General features: G+C 33.4%; 1 protein-coding gene across 2 annotated transcripts; it reads left to right on the top strand.

Annotated features, from left to right (window-relative positions):
- Positions 1-1,183: 1,183 nt before the first annotated feature.
- Positions 1,184-9,623, top strand: LOC114286342 (protein argonaute MEL1). 2 transcript variants are annotated; one of them, XM_028229496.2, is made up of 22 exons: positions 1,184-1,887; positions 2,381-2,580; positions 2,982-3,131; positions 3,413-3,546; positions 3,688-3,797; positions 4,107-4,207; positions 5,925-6,063; positions 6,163-6,279; positions 6,448-6,555; positions 6,652-6,711; positions 7,046-7,165; positions 7,260-7,422; positions 7,498-7,619; positions 7,733-7,870; positions 7,962-8,104; positions 8,186-8,248; positions 8,327-8,390; positions 8,469-8,604; positions 8,703-8,776; positions 8,861-8,955; positions 9,066-9,097; positions 9,248-9,623. In XM_028229496.2, the coding sequence occupies exons 1-22, from the start codon at positions 1,396-1,398 to the stop codon at positions 9,421-9,423; spliced, it is 2,937 nt and encodes a 978-aa protein (XP_028085297.2). In that variant the 5' UTR covers positions 1,184-1,395; the 3' UTR covers positions 9,424-9,623. The 2 variants fall into 2 exon arrangements, with proteins under 2 accessions (XP_028085297.2, XP_028085298.2); XM_028229497.2 differs by lacking the exon at positions 8,861-8,955 and having other exon boundaries at positions 1,187-1,887.
- Positions 9,624-13,237: the final 3,614 nt, after the last annotated feature.

Genomic DNA, 13,237 nt, shown 5'->3' with positions numbered 1-13,237 from the left:
TACACATATATTGTGTGTGTTAGGCTTATTTTGAGAAGATGGTAAAAAGTGGTTTTTTGGCTTTTATCCAAACTTTTGGCTTTTTTAGACAAATGATTTGGGAAGCTGATAAAAAGTGACTTTTGGCTTTTTTGATTAATATTTATTTATGATGTCAAATCATAATCAAATGATCAAACTATCCCTATTTAGTTTAAAATATTACAACTTCACCCATGTAGTATATTTTGACTCATGAGGGGTAAAATTGTAATTTTATCCTTGGCTAAAAACCGCCTTCCCAAATAAAAAAAATTTTAAAAAAACCAACTTTTAACTTTTACTACAAATAAAAAAAAATGACTAAAAACCAACTTCCTAAAACCAGCCTTAATTACTAAACAAGCGTAAAACACTTCAGACACCATTATTGCTTATTGTCCTTATGAAATTCATTACTGCATGGGATGGGAAACATAAACGTCCTTTCAATTTCAAAAATTTTATATGTTGAACTAGGGAAAAATATCATCAACATTACGCACTCATAATAAAATATTTAAACTGAATTTATTTTAGAAGCTACACTACACTGTTGTACATTTTATCGTGTGCACATTTCTTGGGATTTTATTTTATTCTTATTATTATGTTTTTCAACCCAAATTTAAGGGACACCACCTTGATTTAAGGGAAATCTATGCTGTGTATTCTTTTAAGAGTGCAAATTAGATGCACGTTATCATAAAAAAGTATAATTTTATTATAAAATAATATACAAATTTATAATTTATTATAAAATTTTATAATATTAATCATAAAATATGTAATTTCATCATAAATTAACGTAATAATATATTTAAGAATTTATGATTAATGCTGAGAAAACTTATAATTTTATTGCAATATTTTTTATTATTTAGGTCTTGCTTATGAACATGTTATTTTAGTAATTTTTTAAATTTTTTGATTAAAATATAAGGTAAAAAATTAATACGTTTGAAATAATTTTTTAATTTTTTATGAAAAAATATGTAAAAAATAGGAAGAAAAAAATCTTTGATTTTTTAATATATATTATAATTTTTTTAATTTTTAAATTAAAAATATTAATTACACATTTGATAACAGGAAGCATAATTTTTTTTTTTTTTTTTTTTGGGGATAAGGAGGCATATAATATATGCGTACGGGGTGTACACTTGTAGCATTTCTCGTGATTTAAATGATTCGTGGTTTAAATGTTAAATGATATATATATCTATTAGTAACTGCTTATTAGAGATTGGACGTTCTCTATCTACCCCTCTGTTTTTTCTTCATCACACACCCGCGTGCGCTCACACACACTTCTTTCTCTAGCATTTCGCTTTCTAGCTGTCTACTCATTTTCTTCCTAGCGTTCAGTCGTCGGAGATGTCAACCCGTGGGCGTGGACGCGGTGACGGCGGCGGCCGAGGCCGAGGCCGAGGCCAACCTCGCCGCGATCAGCCTCCTCCTCCTTCCTCCTCCGGACGCGGCGGCGGAAGAGGTCGCGGCACTGCCGGCGGATCAGCCCCTTACCAGGCGGCGCCTCCGCCGCAGAGACCTCCACATTATGCGTCTACTTCTACCCCGTCAAGCTCACAGCCGCCTCCGACGCCGTCGTCGTCTCTCAGCCAGGACGTCGAGCGGAAGCTGATCCTGCAATCTCCTCCTCCTACTCCGGCGGCGGCTCAGCCTTCGTCGTCCGTACAGAAACCGGCCCAGCCGCCACTGCCAGCGCAAGATCCGGCTCAGCCGCCGTTATCTACGAAATCTCTGCGGCCGCCGGTGAGGCCCGGTTACGGAACTGTCGGCCGGAGATGCATTGTTCGTGCGAATCATTTTCTCGTCGATGTTGCCGATAGAGATCTCCACCACTATGACGTAAGAATCTCACCTGAATTTTAACTATATATGTATATATATCTGTTATCTGCTTTGTGTATGTTGATTTGATACATGTTGATCGAGTGATTAAATGTTTATTTTTATTTCTATGCGTTTTTCTCTTCTTGTTTTCCTAGAGATTAATGGTTTGTTCAGTTTTGTTCTATTGGTATGCTCTGATAGTTACAGATTTTGACCTGTACATTTGTTTTTTAGTGTTCGTTTTTGTAACGGATTAACTATTTGTTTTTGTATTTTTTCATGTGGATTCGGATATTATTATTTGTCGCTCACTGTGCATTTTTTATTTGATCATTTTGTGTGGCGTTTTCCTCTTCTATTCATTCACTCCGAAGGTAGAAAATGTGTTATCTCTTGAATTTTCTGGCCTGTCAAATGTATCGAGTCTTTGGTTTTCTGTTTGCTTTGGGTTGCATTATAATTGGTTTCTTTCTACTTAGTTTCTTTGGTGGTTAATTGATTGGTTTAGGTGACGATCACACCTGAAGTTACATCAAAGAAAGTCTGCAGGGAGATAGTGAATGCGCTTATTGCATCATATCAGGAGTCTCATTTGGGCAAACGATGCCCAGCTTATGATGGCAGGAAAAGTTTGTACACAGCAGGGCCATTGCCTTTTGTCTCTCAGGACTTTGTCGTGAAGCTGGTTGAAAGAGAGACTACCTCAAGGTGATTCCTTTCTTTCCTTCAGCATCTACTGCTATTGGTGGATGCATGCACAATTATAGTGGATTATACAGCTGTTCTTGAAATGTAGACAAAAGGTTAAGGCTTACTGTGTATTTGCTAATTTATTATGGATTTTGTTTCATTTTCTATGTCCGATTGCAGAGGGGTCCTTGATTGTTTTTGGTGACTGAAGATAACAAACATAATTCCCCCCCAAACCCCCCCCCCCTCCCCCCCCCCCAAAAAAAAAAAAAAAAAAATATTGTCAGGCAAACTGTTTTCAATCTGATTAAGTATTTTACATCTGTTAGTCAATTTTGCAAATTATATATTTATTTGTTTTTTGAAAATTACCCTTGTGGTTCAATTAGTATTTAATGTGCTGTTTGTGTTAATTACAGGAGAGAACGTGAGTTCAGGGTGGCAATCAAATTTGCTGCCAAAGCTGACCTCCATCACCTGCAACAGTTCCTACACGGCAGACAACTTGATGTCCCCCAAGAAACTATACAAGTTCTTGATGTAGTTCTTAGATCAACTCCTTCAAATAAGTGAGTCTCATCTGACCTAAAAACAATTTGGCAAATGCTCTACCAAGCTGCACATCTTCATGCTTAGGTCTACCCTTACCTATTTCATTACCTATGCCTTCACATCTCATTCGAAAGCAGCAGGCCGCATGTATATGCCAAAATAGGAAGCAGGGGGTTACTGGGCGGGGGAGATGCGAAATATATTTAGTAATTTTTTTATGTATTTTCCTCTACATATACATTTATGTAGATTGAGGAGTATGGTGGCTCCGCTAAACTGCATAAACTCTTGATTGCAGTTATGCTGTTGTGGGAAGGTCATTCTTCTCTCCCCAATTAGGTGATACAGGTCATCTTGGGGATGGTATAGAATATTGGAAAGGTTACTATCAAAGCCTTCGCCCAACACAAATGGGTCTCTCCCTTAATATTGGTATGAATTTCTCTAATTGTTGGCCTTCATTTCTTTGCAATTTGTTTCCTGTTCCAAATTTAGAGCAGTAGTTTTGCTATTGACATGCTCCATTGAGATTATGTGCTTCCTTGCCTTAAGAATCTGATTCTCGTGTTGCAGATATCTCAGCAAGAGCATTTTATGAACCCGTTCTAGTTTCTGACTTTGTTGCAACATATTGCAATATTAGAGATTTAAGCAGGCCTCTTTCTGATCAAGATCGCATTAAGGTATTATCTCTGACTTTCTAGTGCAGCATACAATTGTTCATTTATATTTTCTGTGAAGGAAAATGCCATAGTAAATTTTGCCAAAAATGAGGTTTTTGTATGTTATGTCGTCATGGTAAAATATAAAGGTCTAGTGAAATTTTTATGGAGTTTGTTTTCCACTGCCCAACTCATTAATAATTTTCTCCTATGTAACTTTGGTCAATATGTATTAATATCTACTTTTGTTGTTGCATATTATATTCCTTGCCCACATTACCCAACAGTTGACCCATTTTGTTGTACCCTTTTTGTTTTGGGTGATTCCAGGTTAAGAAAGCTCTAAAAATGGTTAAGGTAGAACTCATTCATAGCGAGGATGTTAAACGGAAAATATCAGGTGTATCGGTGCAACCAACAAGTCAATTAACGTGAGCTACTTATCTTTGCAATTATTTCTGCTAGTGAGTTTGGTGTGTGGCTTATCTTCACCATGTAGCAATAGGGGGAAAGCTTCACTAAATGCACATAAAGTTAGAAAATGGTAGAAGAATAACATAAATGAGAGAAAACACAAAATTGGTGGATATTTGTGTGTTGTGATACATTTGAAAGTCATAAGTGGTTGGGAAGTGGGAAGTATTCTTTCTTTACTCATAAATGGGAATCTCGGATTCTAAATCATAACAACCTTTAATGATTAAGTTTCTTCTTTAGTTGGAACAGTTTACAGGAATTTTAGAAGCATTACAAAAAATGTTAAATGATGCAATTTTTAAACTGCAATCTTAGATCATTGTACCAGTTATGCCCTATGTCTTGCCAAAATTTCTGAGCTATATGTATATATGCCAAGATTTTTGATGAAGTAACCGCATAAAAGTTGAATTTTGTTAAAATTTAATTTTAAGTGGTCTTTTCAAGTAACTGAGGAGAGTTTAAGATGGAAGGAATGGATAAAGAATTGTTTTTGGGATTCTCATAAGATTTTCAATTACCTAAATGTTTCTCTTTAAATTATATAGGGTTAAAAGCAATCAAACTATTTAAACTGATTTTTTTTTTTTTTTTTGGTTTTTTTTTTGGGGGGGGTGTTGGTTATGTCTTCTTTTGTTATGCTTTTTATCTAATACCTATGATTTTAGGCAGTCTGTTTGCCTAGGGCTAGGACTTCTTTGCTAGTTCAGTGAATTGTCGGAGTTTTTGTTTTCTTGTTAATTTATGTATACCAGAAGGGGAAATGATGTTGTAATTCCACCAATTCACTTTGGATTGGTTATCTTTTTTGAACTGGTGGAATTTGTATCATCTATTTGATGTTTGTTTGTTTTTTTTTTTTTTGATTTTATTACGTTTTTTTTGGTGCAAAATTTATTTTACCCCATTGTGGTTTTTGAGGCCAGGACATTTTACCTGTGTTTCAAATATAGTTAGAAATCCCTCATGTGGTTTTGGACTAAAGATCCACCATTAGTTTTTCCATCCAGGCTAAAGTTCCTCCTATCACACCATTTTTGGGAGTGGACTTGGTTTTTGTAAAAAAATTAAGTGAAATTAATACATCAAAAAGGCAATTTTACTCTCATCTTCTCTAAACCTAAAATTAGATTAAGATGTTAATTAAAATAAAAAAAATTTTAAAATATAATTAAGGATTGATCTAAAATATAATTAAATAAAAATATAAAATAAATAATAATCAAGGATTGATTTAAAATGTAATTAAATTAAAATTAGATTAAGATGCTAGGAATTGCAATAAATCATTAACGGCTTAGGATTAATTGTGATCTAAACATAATTAAATTAAAATTATATTAAAAACTCAGGAATTACAATAAATAATTAAGGATTTATGATTAATTGTGATTTAATTGAATGTGTATGTTAGAGGAGAGAGAAATAACATAACAAAAAAAGCTTAAGGCTTGAGGGTATTACAGTCATTTCACATCTGTAGTCGACAAAGTTAATAGTTGCACTTTGGTCCAAAATCAGATGGGGGCTGTGGCCATATTTGAACCATAAGGGTAAAGTGTTTTGGCCTCTAACCACAAGGAGGTGAAATGAATTTTGCACTATTTTTTGTTGTTGATGTTTACATTTTTATTTTATTTTTTTGTTGATGTGCACTTCCTTTTTAAATAGGTTTACTTCTGGTGATACGGGTACACAAACGTCAGTTGTGAAATACTTTCGCGAGAAATATGATATCGCCCTTAAGTTCACAGCCCTGCCTGCGCTTCAAGTTGGCAGTGACTCTAGGCCTATCTACCTACCGATGGAGGTTTTCTTGTTTATGACAATCTAAGTTTTGTTTCATTTGAGTCATTGTTGCATCTTCTAGTAGTATCATCAACTTGCATTGACTTTCTCTTTTCTACAGCTTTGTAAGATTGTACCAGGGCAAAGATATTCAAAAAGGTTGAATGATAGGCAGGTGAGTGCTTTGCTAAGGGCAACCTGCCAACGTCCTAATGATAGAGAACTGAGCATTAACCAGGTATATATATGCTCACATCATCTTTAGTTTTGTCGTCAGAATTCTTAAATGTTTTTTGGACTTCATGGTATATATTTTATAGTTTATGTTGGTTCAAAAAACATGGGGAAATTGTTTCCTCCTATTTCTGTTGATGTCACCTTCTCTAGATGAGGTTATCCTTTGCAGATGGTTAAGCATAATAACTACAACAATGATAAGTTTGTCAATGAATTTGGGCTTCGAGTAAGGACTGAACTTACATCCGTTGAAGCTCGTGTACTTCCAGCTCCAATGGTACTTTGTAATCTTTTAATTTGTTGTTATGCATGGATGAATCATTGCACCTTTTCTTATAAGTTTTGACTTTGACTTGTATGCTGGTTGATGTAGCTTCAATATCAGGATACACAAGAAACTCCACGGGTGGGGGCTTGGAACATGATAGACAAGGTATAAATATGTTAGTGGTTAAACACTGATTTGCTTATGGTATGACATCTCATACCACAACTTCAAGTGGGTTGGATGCAGTGTATTTCCATGATCTGGGTTTTGCATTTTTACTTGTGTTGCCAAATTAATAAAGAAGGCAAAAGTAAAGAAGGGAATGTTTCACTTTCGGTGGTTTGATTTTATATTTTCTCTGGTGCAAGTAGTTATGAATTTGTCTATCTTCTAAGAGTTCTGGTAGTTTTATAGTGTTTAGAACTTGAACTAAGAATGCTATTTATTTATTTTTTTTAAATGTACTCTTGGATGTCCCTTCATAATTTTGGTTGTGTAGAAAATGGTTAATGGTGGCAAGGTGGAGTTTTGGACATGTGTCAGCTTCTCGCGGATAAGACAAGATGAGGTTTTTAGATTCTGTGAGAATTTGGTTTACATGTGCCAGAGTAAAGGGATGGTATGGTTTTCTCACTTATTGTCTTTGTGATCAGCTGTAACATCGATTTGAATTAAAAGGAATTGACACTTAATCTTTTGCATATCTTTCTAAGGATTTCAATTCGATGCCTTTACTTGAACCCCGTTCAGCACATCCAGCTCAAATTGAGAAGACTCTCCTTGAAATTCACAAACAGTCTAATGCAAAACTTGCGAGTTCAGGGAAACTACTTCAGTTGTTGATCATTATTTTGCCGGATGCCACTGGGACTTATGGTAAGTCACAAATGCTAGATTTTTAGAATTTGGTAGAGATGTCGTTACCTGCTTATGTGATTTTACTTTTCACAGGAAGGATTAAGCGGGTGTGTGAAACAGAGTTGGGAATCATCTCCCAGTGTTGTCAGCCCAAGCAAGCATCAAAGTGCCAGAAGCAGTATCTTGAAAATGTTGCTCTAAAGATCAATGTGAAGGTTTATTTTGTTCTATATGAACTTAAAATGTTCATGTTGATTTCTTTAGTCATAAATTTGGTGTGTTTTTTGCTTTTTCTTTTCCCTCATATTTTGAATAATATTCTTTGCAGGCTGGGGGACGGAACAATGTGTTGTTGAATGCTCTTCATAAGAAAATTCCCTATGTAACCGATGCGCCCACCATAATATTTGGTGCTGATGTGACGCATCCTCAACCAGGAGAGGATGCTAGCCCTTCTATAGCAGCGGTATGTTGTCAGCATCTTCTTTGCTATTTGTTAGTTTGCTTAATATTTGATCTATTTTGCTATAATAATAGAACGAAAACTTGATATATAGGTGGTGGCATCTATGGATTGGCCAGAGGTAACCAAGTATAGGGGATTGGTCTCTGCACAACCTCATAGGGATGAAATTATCAATGATCTCTATAAAACTATTCAGGATCCTCAAAGAGGCACAGTTCATAGCGGAATGATTAGGTAAAAAATTTGATATTTTCTCACATTTGCTACTGTAAATGTAGATTTTTCGTTGTTCATCATTTGTTTGCCATTTTGCAGGGAACTCCTAATTGCGTTCAGGAGATCAACTGGACATAAACCTCATAGAATCATATTCTACAGGTGAATCCTTGCATCTGAGTGGATGCAAGTGACTAATCTCTTTGATATGCAAAATTATTGATGCTAGTTGTATTGCAGAGACGGAGTCAGCGAAGGTCAGTTCAATCAGGTTTTGCTATATGAGATGGATGCTATAAGAAAGGTATACATTATTAGGCTGCAATATCTTGAACAATCATGTTTTTTCTTTTCGTTTCTTATAGGGAATCTCTTTTTCCAGGCATGTGTTTCATTGGAGGAAAATTATCTACCACCAGTTACCTTTGTGGTAGTGCAGAAGAGACACCACACTCGCCTCTTTCCTGCCCAACATAATGATCGCAATTCAACGGACAGGAGTGGCAATATTTTACCAGGTTCATATTTTGGTTCTCATTTTAACTACATGCGTGTCCGTTGTTTCAGGAGCATTCTATGCTCATTCTGAACCTTTTGCTCTTTGGTTGGTGAGCAGGTACTGTTGTTGATACAACAATTTGCCACCCTACGGAGTTTGATTTCTATCTTTGCAGCCATGCGGGTATTCAGGTAAACTCAGGTTACCTTTGTTTAGTTGACGTCAGTCTGTCGGGGAAGGAGTAACCGTCATTATTGTTTGCTTTATCTGAGCAGGGAACAAGTCGACCTGCACACTACCATGTGCTATATGATGAGAACAAATTTACAGCAGATGCCTTACAATTACTGACGAATAACTTGTGTTACACGTATTTTTTTTGGCTCCAGATTTTATTTTATTTCTCTCGTGTTGTATTACTTTTTTGTAGTACATTATTTTGCTATTCCATTTTAACAAATATTTTTGCCCTCCGTCCAGGTATGCAAGGTGTACTCGTTCAGTCTCCATAGGTTTGTCCTTGATCATTTTAATGTTTTCATCACCATCATCGTTGTTATTATTATTATTTTTTGTGAAGTGTGTTTTATGGCTGATGTACTTGCGATTATTATTAGGAAGTTGATTTAAGTTATTAATAGAATGTTGATTTAAATATGCAGTCCCTCCTGCCTATTATGCTCATTTAGCAGCATTTCGTGCACGCTACTATATTGAGGGTGAAACATCGGAAAGTGAATCAACTAGCGGTGGTCGGGCCACTAGGGAGAGGAATGTGGAGGTTCGGCCACTTCCCTTGATCAAAGATAATGTAAAAGATGTGATGTTCTATTGCTGAGTCGTGTTTGGTCTTTTTTGTTTGTTTTGGTGCACTCTTGTTTTTGGAAAGTTGGCCATATATTTGAGTTTCTTGTGTAAGTTAGTGATGGTTGGGATAGAAATTGAGTACTGGTCCCTTTTGGCAGAACATCAATGTTAATACTTTGATCACCTATAGTTATATATGATGGATCATAGAAATTCCATTTTCCGGGAAAATTGATGTGCTTTTCTTATGGGCTTCTTTGTTGGTATTTATAATATAGTTTTTGTAGATGGAGCTACGTCATAAGAGGCAACTGGAATTTGAAGGGTTTTGAGTTTTGACCATTTGAATGAAAAACCTTGGTTAATGTATGGAAAATTTTAAAATTCAATAAATTTTTTTGATAGAATTCATCTGGTAAGGAGATCGGACAAGAAATGGTCTTAGGCGTAAGCAATGTTGTTCACATAACGAGTAATCCTTCTTTTTTTTTAAAAAAAAAAAAATTTCGTGATAATTTTTTACAAATGAAGAACCAATTACAGCCATTCATGTAATCTAGTGATCCAACAGTAAAAAATGGAGAAAATTACTTATAAATTCTATTCGAAGAAATGTTGTCCTGCTTGGTCTTAGAAGTTTTCTTTACACCATTTGGTTTTATTTATTTTTAGTATACTGTATTTATTTGATTGGGGGGTTTTGGAGTTGCATATGTGCCCTTGTATTTGATTTATTTTTCGATGTGGAGTGTGCGGGTTAAGGTATGTTATTAAGGCCAAATTTGGGTAGTATGAAAAAATTTAAAAAGTCAAAAAGTTACTTAAAAAATTAAAAAGTTAACACTATTCACCAAAAGTCAACAATTACGGCTGCACAACTCTCAATTCTAATTTTTCCTTACAAATCAATTTTTATAATTTTTTATTACACATTTTTTCATAAAAAGTCAAAAAGTTAACCCAAACATCTATATTTTTTTCCTCAATTTTTTAGTCCAAAAAGATAAAAAGTGCACTTATTTAGGACACCTCAAACAACCCTAAGTGTCTATTCTTTGAGGGGATTTTGAGGGAGTGATTTGTGGGATTTTTGGTGTTACTTCGTTGGTGTGGTTGGGGTTGATGTGGGAGCTCTGTTTTTGTTGAAGGGATTGGTACTGTTCCTTGTTTGTTGTTGTTGCTTCTGGGTAAAGGTTGTGTTGAAGTGCTGGATTAATTCTTTGAGCAATGCTATAGATCATTAATTTTTCATTACTAACCCAACCATTAGTGAGGTGACAATTGAAAAAAAAAAAAAAAAAAAAAAAAAAAAACAAACAACAAGACACAAAACACATGTGGCAGCGGGTGGAACCCACTGCGACATCATTAGAGCTACCACTAATTAGTGGTCTAAAACATTTTTGTAATTCTTTAAGGCGAGTTTTACATGTTCCCTGTTTTTGATTTATTGCGTTTGTTTGAGGTTTCATTTCATGTTGGCTGTTTTTGTTGGAGTGTTTGTTTCTCAAACATAATTTCAATATGATATTTTTAAAAAAAAATTTAGTATAATGTTCTAAACTAACACACAAAAAAATTTCTTATTGTAACACTTTAATGTAACACAAGAGAAAAATTTATTGGTGTATTTTTTCTAAGGAAAATGCTAGAGGTCCCAAATTTTCTACCAAATAAATGACCAAATGTCTCACATGGGTGTGGGGCCCACAAAATTGCGGACCCCACACCCATGTGAGACATTTGGTCATTTGTTTGGTAGAAAATTTGGTATCCCTAGCATTACCCTTTTTCTAAACATAACACTTTAATATGATACTCTAAAAAAAATCTTTAGTGTAACGCTCTAATGTAACACACATAAAAACTCCTTAGTGTAACACTTTAATGTAACACACAAAAAAGTTTCTTAGTGTACTTTTTTCAAATGTAACACTCTAATATAATACTTTAAAAAAATTCTTTAGTGTAACACTCTAATGTAACACACAAAAACTCATCAGTGTAACACACAAAAAAACTCTTTAACGTATTTTTTTCAAATGTAACACTTCAACATAACATTTCAAAAAAATTCCTTAGCCTAACACTTTAATATAACATACAAAAAATCTCTTTAGTATACTTTTTCCAAACGTGACATTCCAGTGTAACCAAAAAAAAAATAAAATAAAAATTCTTAGTGTATTTTTTCTAAACGTAACACTCCAATGTAACATTAAAAAAAATGCGAGATTCTTCAAATCATTTCAAAAGGAATACAAATATTCCTTAGTAAGTTTTGGGCAAATGTATAATTTCAAACTGTGAGTATTTCGTTTGGAAAAATATATTAAGGAAATTTTTTTTAGTATTTTTGTGTTACACTGGGAATGTTACATTGGAGTGTTACATTTGGAATTACATTGATTGAAATGTTACGTTTGAGAAAAATACATTAAGAATTTTTTTTTGTATTACATTGGAGCGTTTCATTTGGGAAAAATACATAAAAAAAGTTTTTTTTTGGTGTTATGTTGTTACGTTTGGGAAAAGTACACCAATGAGTTTTTTAGTGTGTTACATTGAAGTGTTGTGTTATTGGAGTGTTATATTAGAGTATTAGGTTTTTGTTCATAATGTGGGATTTATTCTAGAATGAGGGAAGATCTAAAACTTTTATAGTGCAAATTATCAAAATGTGTAATTTTACATTTTGAAAAATCCACTTTTATCCCTAAAAAATTAAATCAAACATAAAAGTGACTATCCTTTTATATAATTTCCATTTTAATGGGACTTTTGGGTATATAAGAAAAAAAATGGAGGACTAAACCGTTCACAATATCACATTTTGGGATTTATTGATACTTCAAGCTTCAACAAAGTGTTGTAGATTTACATTCACACAAAAAACATTAAAAAACTCTTTAGTGTACTTTTTTTTTTTTTTTTTTTTTTTTTTTTTTTTTTTTTTTTCAAACGTAACACTCACAGTTTGAAATTATACATTTGCAAAAATTTACTAAGGAATTTTTGTAATTCTTTTGAAATAGTTTTCCCATATTTTTTTTTTGAAATGTTACGTTTGAGAAAAGTACACTAAGGAGTTTTTTTTGTGTGTTACAATATTATATTTGAGTGTTACATTTAGGAAAAGTACGCTAATGAATTTTTTTGTATTATATTAGAATGTTACACTAAGAAATTTTTTTGGAATGTTACATTTGAGAAAAATACACTAAGAAATTTTTTTGTGTGTTACATTAGAGTGTTACACTGAGGAGTTTTTTTGGAGTATTATGTTTGGAAAAAGTACACTAATAATTTTTTTTTGTTAAAGAATCTCATTTTTCAAGTTATTTTTGTATTCATTTTGAAATATTTTCCAAATAAAAATATTCTCATATAAAAATTCATTTAAGATTTGATTCTCATAAATTGTATACCTTATCATTCTAGCACAAAAGAAAAAAGAGAAGAAAAGATAATATAAATAAGGGTATAACCGTAAATTTAATTTTCAATTGATATATTAAATCTATTTTTTCAAAATAACGGGACTAGTGGGTCTATAAAGTTTTTTTTGAAACTTCACTGTTTCTCAATATGAGATTTATAGTAAATTTTCCTAATATTTCTGTGTATAATGTAACATTAATTCTGTGTGAATGTAAATCTACAACAGTAAAAACACAGCTGATAAAAGGAAAAATTCTAAAAACAGCTGCTTTCAACCCACAAATCTAATGCCCAAAAAAAAAAAAAAAAAAAGGCAGCTAAAACCTAGGGTCCAATAAATACTACAGCCTTGCCAATTAGTATGAATGAAGATCGTGCAAGGCGCTGTACAAATGCAAAAGACA

This window comes from Camellia sinensis, chromosome 12, assembly GCF_055761805.1.
Source record: "Camellia sinensis isolate YWXY chromosome 12, ASM5576180v1, whole genome shotgun sequence".
Lineage (NCBI taxonomy): Eukaryota > Viridiplantae > Streptophyta > Magnoliopsida > Ericales > Theaceae > Camellia > Camellia sinensis.
The sequence above is the reverse complement of the archived record's forward strand: the minus strand, read 5'-3'. Positions and strand labels throughout refer to the sequence as shown.

Bases quoted from the DNA above. Each gene is read 5' to 3' on its own strand.
- LOC114286342 (XM_028229496.2), top strand. From the start codon at position 1,396: ATGTCAACCCGTGGGCGTGGACGCGGTGACGGCGGCGGCCGAGGCCGA. The intron at 6,064-6,162 runs GTTTTCTTGTTT...TCTTTTCTACAG, and splicing joins CTATCTACCTACCGATGGAG to CTTTGTAAGATTGTACCAGG. The intron at 8,391-8,468 runs GTATACATTATT...CTCTTTTTCCAG, and splicing joins AGATGGATGCTATAAGAAAG to GCATGTGTTTCATTGGAGGA.